General features: G+C 32.8%; 1 protein-coding gene across 1 annotated transcript in view; it reads right to left on the reverse strand.

The window, feature by feature from the left end:
- Positions 1-9,072, reverse strand: part of LOC134249283 (uncharacterized) — a 30,405-nt gene extending 21,333 nt beyond the window's left edge. The window contains exons 1-9 of the mRNA XM_062731652.1: positions 8,834-9,072; positions 5,740-5,981; positions 5,437-5,612; positions 5,094-5,197; positions 3,284-3,555; positions 2,603-2,764; positions 2,382-2,422; positions 2,095-2,180; positions 1,603-1,798 (exon numbers count right to left, since the gene is read on the reverse strand). Coding sequence (XP_062587636.1) covers positions 1,603-1,798; positions 2,095-2,180; positions 2,382-2,422; positions 2,603-2,764; positions 3,284-3,555; positions 5,094-5,197; positions 5,437-5,612; positions 5,740-5,981; positions 8,834-8,947 — 1,393 coding nt within the window. The 5' untranslated portion in view covers positions 8,948-9,072. The remainder of the gene's footprint in view (positions 1-1,602; positions 1,799-2,094; positions 2,181-2,381; positions 2,423-2,602; positions 2,765-3,283; positions 3,556-5,093; positions 5,198-5,436; positions 5,613-5,739; positions 5,982-8,833) is intronic.
- Between the last annotated feature and the right edge of the window lie 281 nt (positions 9,073-9,353).

Consider the following 9,353-nt stretch of genomic DNA (forward strand, 5'->3'; position numbering starts at 1 on the left):
GCTTAAGATGAGCATATGACACATGAACCTCCTACGGACTGGGCCATTGTTGAAATGTAAGAGGAGTCTGGGGAAGAAAATATTGTACAGTACATATTGCACTAGGCCTAAATGCTATATGTATACTCGAAAAAAGTATAGCTGTCATGACAACAAAGATAGCTTTCTGGATATTTTCTACGCAAACATAATATAGCTCTGGAAAAGTTGGGTAGGTGCATATTTTATGTAATTGCCAGGTTATAAAAAAGACCTTGGGGTCGAATTTGATAGCTTACGTTTGATAAAGATTCATATTAAACATTTCAATAAATGTTTTATTGAAATAATGTCAACAGTCCATTCCAGAGGATGTTTTGTCGAAAAATGACCATTAGATGCGTGAAAAACGCGTGCTATCGATGTTTATGGAGGGGTAGATGAAACAAAAAAATGAAAATCTTCAAATATAGCAAGAGGAAGTCTCATATTGGTTGAAGTAATTTCATTATCAGTAAGAAAACGTATATAAAAGCACATTTTTTGTCTAAATGTGCAGACAGAAACTTCGATTGACCCAAACAAATATAGCTAGTGATCCAAATCAAGTAGATTTTCGATTAGCACTTTGTGTACAGTGCTTATCCATAATAAAAATAGTCTTATTTAGAAACAAGATGAAAAGTATGAAAAGATAATAAATATAACTGATTTGAAATGCATAATTTGCCTTAGATTTCAAATAAGAAATTGTCTTCCAAGCTATGGTTTGAAGGAAAATTATATATATATATATATATATATATATATATATATATATATATATATATATATATATATATATATATATATATATATATATATATATATATATATATATAAGGTTGGAGGGCGAAGTCAAAAGGCACACGAAGAGGAATCTCATCATATTTGTCACATAAGGCAAATCTTTTTTGTCACTGGTAAATATTCCAAAATAATACTTACATTAAATGACAAAAAAATGGCATTTCAGCGCCACTGAGCATTACGCTAAGTATTGCTTACGTAATTGAAAAAATAAAGACCTTTAAACATAGAAATCACATATTTTCATTTTATTGTAAAGAGAACATGTTTATCCCGCACTGATAACAGTATCTAATCTATCCATCTTTCATAAAAAAAGCAATGTTATATAGAGCATGAATATGATCGTATTTCAAAGATTGAGATTCATATTATATTTATTCGTCCTTCGTATGACATTGACTAAACTTTACCAATCTTAACTTATCTCACACATAAACTTCATGCTGATTTATGTGGAAGAAACCAATGGTTAGATAAATCTCTATTAAATCACGAAAATGTTAGATCCTTATGATTCTTTTTCTTATTTATAAATAAAAATGAAATATACTATTAAAATCAATAATTATAAATCATCTTTGAACAGGCATTAAAATTATTAACTTTCGCTATTCTATAAGTGGCTAGTGATTTTCATAAAGTTTCTAGGAAGGGCAGAAAAAGACGAGAGTTTTGCACACCATTGATATTTTTTCACAGTTTGAGAAAGTGTTATTTTTGTATTAAAGCTAATATATAAAGGTGTATTGTAAACAGAAGGAAAAAATATACCTGGGTCAAGTTTGATGTAATAATGTTCTTTTTCTTTCAGGTTAAAATCTATTGAAATTCTCAGAATCCAGTTTCCTGAACCAGTGCTATCTAAGGAATATACAGCTAAATCACTTTGTGAAACGTCGATTTTGGAGACGAGATTGCCATTTTTAGTATAGAAATAAATAAAGGCTCTTTGGAGTGGTTGCACGACCTGAAAACATGATGTCCAATTATTTTGTATAATACATGATGTGTGAAATTGAATAGAATTATTCTGACATATAAATGAAACTCTTAATTACAAAGCGAATTATGAAATATCCGACTGGTGTCCCAATATAGTTAACTATGAATACTTGTCAAAGAAAGAATTAAACATATCATATTTAATATATTTCGAAACATTTCACTTTTGTAACTTAATCGGGTTAAATCATATAATTACTGATTCTTCTTATGTCACATGTTATTATTACCTAGCGATCACGAAAAACATTTTATAAGTACCTGTAAATCAAAGCTTATGGTGAAGTACTTCTGCGTGGGTAGTATTTCTCCAACCGGCTGATAAGAAATGATTTGAGGGGGCTCCACTATGAAAAAGTTTGGAAAAAAAGCTATAGATGTTAAAATTTCAATATGAAAGCAGATGTGGATAAAGAATTGTAGTCTTAGTGTATATGTTCAGTAATGGAAGCCTTGCCCACTCTTTATTCCATAATTTGTTGGATTAAAAACCCTTTTCCATTATGTAGATGTTCTACTAAACGCAACCATTACAAAAATTGAAATACCTCCTACAAAAAGCTTGACACAGGTTTTCTCTGACACCAAACTGGAAAAAAAAATAGAGGACACAAGGCTAGACAGAAAATGTTAAGAAGCAAAGATGCAATTATACGCAATAATGAATGAGAATAGAGCATGTGTAAATTGTCTGCATAGACAAAGAAGGTTCTCTACTAGTAACAACTAGTGGAATTTTTGTTGACCGATGTGTGAAGTGTACACTAACCTGTCCGAGTCGCTTGCAGTATAACAGAAAGTTTTTTCACCGGCTTGACTTGGTGTTGGGGTCCAGGTAACATTTACATACCATTCCCGACCTGACATGGCGTATTTCTGTAGAGTTGAGGTCGTCAGCCCAGGTGGTGATACAGTGGTTATTTCAGTGATACTATGGAGTCATAGAAAAGAAAGCACTGCTAAAACATATTATTATATACATCAAAACGTGGTGATCTCTAGTATATTTTAAAATACCATTACCCCATACATCTACATCACAATACTTTTATATCGAGAATCAATGTGGACCTTTTTGAAACACGAGGCATATAATTTTAAAATTATGAATGTGAATTAGAATAAAAATATATACATCTGTGCCCAGTATTACATCCAAAAATACTGTATGTGTACGAAAAAGCGAGCTTCAATTTTTAGCGACTTTAGCGTTAAATCCTTCTTTATTCAATACATGATAGAGAGATACGAGCATATGTATATTTAATTCATGATTACGCCAACAACTCCATACATGGAGACTGTGCTAAATTTTGAATACGCTAAATTATGTACATGTCCAGTGCTTTTCTGTGAAACTGAAATTTTTTTTTAAATTACCTGATGAACGTAAGCTAAAATGTTCAAGTAATTATAAACAAAAGGTACTTTTATAGATAAGAAATCTCACTTTACTCCATCCGCCCCGCTCCGAGCTATGATTTGTTCTGTCCAAGTAGAATTGATTGGAATACCGACACATGCGCCATCTAGTCGTGTTGGCATAATAAACTTTGGTTTGTCTTGGCAAGGTTTATCAGAAGAGAAAACGTTCACCAGGAATTGAAGAGAAACACTACTAAGCGCATGCGTAGAGTTTAGTGGACTGAAGTCCTCAATTTGAATGGCAACAGCGTACCATCCAGTCCTGTACTTGGCAATGTATGAAATTTCGCATCGTTTCTGAAAATAAAAATATTCATTTAACTTTTCTAGCTCACCATAGATAACGGTGTATGTTGTTACAAAAAACACCCATCTCTCACCTCAGTCACCTCACCTTTTAGAAATAATTATTTAGATAAACGTGCTGTTGTTATGTTGCTCTTAATTAGCGGACATTAAAAAAAATTAAGATGTCTGCTTAAATTCGTAGTACTTCATAAAAAAAATCACTACCCACCACCCTGATCTTGCCCTACCCCAGTGGCTATGATTTAGATAAGCTGAGTTTTCAAGGCAGTGGAATGCTTATATATCAAAATGTCTCAATGTATCTCTTTCATTCTTGAGAAAATATGTTTTAAAGTTTATCTTTCCATTCTTGCGTCGACACGATTTATCCCGTTGAACTTGAAGACTTTTAACTTTTCAGTCTCTAGCTTCCCTTACTTATGCAGCAATATACGTCCCTCACCTGCATATGAGGTTTATATCTCTCAGTTGATTCAATACACAAGAACATGATCTAGCTAATGTACAATTTCTAAAACGAGGTTTAAAAAATAAATTAATGAAACAGGAAAATATACAGTCTCGTTTAAAGTCATCATTTCGTAAGTTCTTTGGTCGATACAATGAGCTTGTCAGAAAATAAAATTTATCATCGAATCAAATGCTGACTAACAATTTTCCATACTAATTTTAAGACCATTATTTACACACTGAATTGTCGACGGAATTTTCGGTTATTTCCTGTTCATTACAAATAATACACCATTGCTGTGTCCGGTCGTCAGGGGGTGCTCACTCTTCTATTGCTCCTGATCCCACCTCTGAAGTTTTGAGGTTCGTGTTTGCTCTGATCCTATTTGTACTGTTAAATGGACTTTTGTGCTTGAATACGGTTATTTTCTCCATTTATTTCATACATTGAAATGCATAATTATACCTCCCCCCGCTTGAAAAGAGGGAAGGTATATAGTAATCGGGATATCCGTCCGTCTGTCTATCTGTCCGTCCGTCTGTTACGCTTTGGGGTACTGTGGTACCCATCTATTATCCGCAATCCCTTTTATACCACTGAATGAAATTTGATGAGACTTTCACAGAATTTTTATCATATTGCTATTGTGCACCTCCTATTTTACTTTTCGATCCACACAATACGAATCGTCAATAGAGCAAGACACGGTCCTTTAAAACCCTGGCACCAGAGTTGGGATAAAGGGTCGTAGAAGAATTTAAGCGCCCTCGTCAATGGATCACACCTGTGTTAAGCCTTTAATAATTATCAAGTAAACAGAATAATCTAGAGTCAAATAATAAAACCATAATGGCTAAAAAGGAAACCATAAATACTTGTCTTTCAAAAAAGGACTAAATTTTATGTTGTATTACAAACGGATGTACGTAGACCGCATTACAATTGTAAAATATATTTCGTAATTCAGACTTACAAATATAAAAATTGTCCAGTGATACCAGAAAGTATCATACCTAAGTCATATCATATTCAAGTTCATACTTCAAATTCAAACACCTTTAACTGGTATTCTTACCTCATCAAGAAAGGAATTTGGAAAAGAACGACAGACTCCTGCACATTCACTCTTTGAGGATTCTGCCCATCTACATCGAACCGTGTCATTATCTTTGTCATAAACTAAAATTTGTTTGAGAAATATTCAGAGATTTTTATAGTTACGGCTAGTAATTTTGAACAAAAAACTGGAATATACATATACATCAGAATCCTTCAAAGGTTTGCTGTTTAGTTAATTTCATTATATTTTCACATGTTTGTGAGAACATACAATATGCACACAAATGTGAAAGAAGGTCTGGTCATCATTTAATACACATTTTTTACGCAAAAAGAAAACAAACAACAAAAAACAGTACCTGGTATAGTTATGTTGTGCTCACATCCTTGCTGTAGACGTATGATTGGAGGCATAGCAGAGACGGGGGATGAATTAATTTTACCGGTGTCTCGTCGCCGGTTTAGGTCAACAGTTGTGCGCATTTGCCAGCTTCCACCCCCAGATACAAGCGATATCCAATCTCCTCCCTCGAATCTAATAAGTTTTATATCTAAATGTAACTTGTGTTGTATTGTAATACATTATGGCTGAAAATCTTTGGATGAATAAAAGTATTTTTTAAGATCTTTCAATATTTGCTATTCATAGATTTCATACACACCCAATTTCAGCCGATTTTTTCTGGAAAGTATATGTAAAGCTTCGCTCTCCCTGCATCCAATCTTCCAGTAAACTAAAATCCGTGCAAACAATTCCGACATCTGAGATCGTTGTAGGAGAACAATTGTAGCACACCACATTTCCAAGATTAGCTATGATACCACCGTCTTCAACAGTTGTCCTATCACATCTTGTTCGACTGTTGTACGTACGTCTCCATGCCATCCGGAATGTAATTATGACCTAGAGCATAGATTTTATGAAAAGCATTCTACCGAACGACAATATTTTAAAAAAAATAATATCTGTTCGATATAAAACTGTTCGAAATAATGTGACAAAAAATTCAGTTTGTACAGTTTGTACTGGTCATATTTGACGAATAAACCTTTATTTTGAAAGTTTCAACATTTAATTAGGAAAGACTGGGATTTAATCATAAAAGGAGCTATCCAACTTAAACATATAGCTTCCTTTCTAAGGGGAAAAATTTTCAAAATCATATGTCAGTTTTGAAAATGTTTAATATTCCCAACAATGAAAATGACTTAAAATTAACATACCTATATCCATATATGGATGTCTTACTATAAAAGATGATAATAATAACCTAACAACAAAAGCTTTATTATAAGACGAACTTTTTCAATCATTAGCTTCCCTTTATTTTTCAGCAATATATATTCTTATCACCTGTATATTGAAATGGTATTACTACTAAAAGGTGTTAATTCTTATGCTAAAATTGGCTCAATTTTTCTCTGGACTTTCAAAATATATTAACTATATTGATCACAATATAATGAAAAAATTCATATGAAATAATGAAATAGATTTTTCAGAACCAGCATAAAAGATTTTACCCCCAAAATCAGCTCTGAGTGCAACCAGAATGGAATAATAAGAATCTTAACTAATGGTACTGTATATATTTTAAAAAGGAAAAACTGAACATTTTCTTCTAAAAAATCTTCCGACACAAAATATAGTTCAGGGCTTAATCCTATTTGAATAGAATTTTATCGTGGTTTTCTTCATTTGATATAGTTCAATTTGCATTATTGAACTCATATTCAATGTTAGAACTTAAAAAATGACATAGAATTTCAGTTTAAGAAATAAAAGCCTTGACCAAAATCTGCTCAAAAGCTCAGGATGGAACCTACTTAAACGAAAAGAAAGTTAAGCAGCGATACTATCCACCATTATCTAGTTAAATATTTAAGGAAGAAAGCATATTTTTACCTATGTTATGCATTGAGACATTTTAAAAAGCGTAACAGCCCCAAGTTATGTTATACCGTATATCCTAGGTTAAATAACTTCATTCCTTATAACTTAATTTCAGTGTAGTCAATATGACAATTTTTCCTCCAAAATGGCTTCACATTGAGCGAGATTTAAAATATTAACGTCAGGTACATAGCAACAGAGGGCAGGGGGCCTCCCTGTTTTTTTCCAAACATAGCTTCTACTGTTGAAAACGTTTATTGAAAGGCCGGATGGTACTCCCTTTTTTGTTACAGTAAAATGAAATAAGGGCAATATATTATTGTATGAATAAAAGTTGGTACTGAAAATTTCCTTAATCTATATAAATAATCATTTAAAATAGGACTAAAAGGATTAATTTATTATTGTATTATTGATATGTACGTCATAGTACGTTTCATTGATGGAAAAGCAACTAATCAAGAAATCTGCACCGGTGATATACCTACTGTTGTTTATAAACTGATAAACGGCAACGGTCTTCTTATTAGAAGGAAATAAAAGGAGAAAATATTTAGTGGATGTATATATGAAAAGGTCAGACCAGGAAATAATAGTCATAAGCATAATTTCACCTCTGAAGGAAACTAAAAATCAAGATTTGTTTGTGAAGCACTGATACTTCCGTATGGCAGCATGCTGCCAAGGCTGAAGTTTCTGATATACGAGTCAGACTCCAAGGTCATGATCAAAAGGCCAAAATACTATGTATCCAGAGAGATGCCTTGTCATAAGAAGAAAACTTGTGAAATATTAAAGCTCAAGTACAAACTGTTTTAAAGTTATAGCCAAGATTTAAAAGTTGGTCAAAATCTAAGTTTACGCTCAAGGTCAAAAGGTCAAATTTGGTAGAACTCAAAAAAGATCTTGTCACAATAAATACACAAACGAAGTGAGAAAGCCCTAGCACTAACTAATAAAAAGTTATGGTCAAGATTAATGTTTGGTTTGTTTGTAAAACTAGGTCAAACTCAAAGGTCAAGGCCAATAGGTCAAATTTGGTGCTACCCAAAGAAAGGCCTTGTCACAAGAAATACACTTGTGAAATATGAAAGCCATAGCTCTACCCACTCAAAAGTTATGGACAAGAATAAGTCTTTTGTGGAAAGACAGACAAACAGATACACCTGTCAGACGAACAGCTAGACAGACGGACAGGACAGGACAAAACTTAATAGATATATCACCTAATCTTCGATTACGGGGGCATAAAAATCATAAAGTGTATAGGTTCCACCGTTCGTGTTGGTTACATTATGTCAACAGAAGTGACATAGCCTTACTGAAATATTTCCTATTTAAATTATCATTTCTGCGGAGGATATTGTTTTCAAATTAGTTGTGTCCTGCATAAACAACAGTTTATCTTGAACCGCTCTGTAAACGTGTGTCATGTAATGAGCATTTACGCATTATTTTAATGCTGTATAACTACATTCATTTAGAGTACTTTTGCTCGCTCATCAAACAAGAATTTACTATTAATTCGTGTAACTGTTGTTTACAAACGCTACTTCATCCATAACCTTCACTAGCTTTATGTGTCCTTGAGTGCAATCTTGGCATATTTCAATGGATATCGTATGACAGAAAATTCCAATTCAGATATTCGCTTTTATTTCTCTGTTTATTTATGTTCTCGATAAACACTGAAAGGACTGAACATTTTCTCTTTTTTAATATTTCTTTTCGTGATTTTTTTTTGATCGAATTATGCGATGCTCGTGCAAAAATGCTGCACATCTTAATACTTTTCCGCATCTTGTTTAAATGTAATACACTTTACATGTAGACCGTATAAAGGAATGTAACCTTGTACTCACTTCATTCTCATTGTTTGTCGGTTTCCACATTAAAATTCCTCCACGGAAATGTGATCCTTCTGCCTTTTGCTGTAAGATCCAAATTATAAGAAGGAGATGAAACCAAGAAACCATCGTCCTTTTATTTTTCAAAAAGATCTTCTACATCATGTACTTTCGTTTCAATATTTCTCTATTTTCAACGCGATTCTTTTATTTACAAGGAGCTGACAGAGGAAATCAAAAACACCTCTGATGTCTGGGTTTCGGTTTCGGTAGTATGATTCGCGGGTTTAAACAGGTGTACCCATAGCGATTAAACAACTTTCAGGTATTTTTAAAAGGTCGACTGGGGAAAGGAATCGAAATTACACGCTGACCAGAAAAAGTACCTTCTCGTCGTCCTAAGGAATTCCACCTCTACGATGCAATGTATTTTATTAACCCACATTTTTTTTAACATTTAATTTTCTAGAAATAATATAATTGTAAAATTTAACAGCTTTTGATTAAAGAAATACATCTAATTTTTATTTTAATT

The sequence above is a fragment of the Saccostrea cucullata genome, unplaced genomic scaffold, assembly GCF_032062105.1.
Source record: "Saccostrea cucullata isolate Sc308-1 unplaced genomic scaffold, CSIRO_AGI_Scuc_v1 ctg5009, whole genome shotgun sequence".
Taxonomy (NCBI): Eukaryota; Metazoa; Mollusca; class Bivalvia; order Ostreida; family Ostreidae; genus Saccostrea; species Saccostrea cuccullata.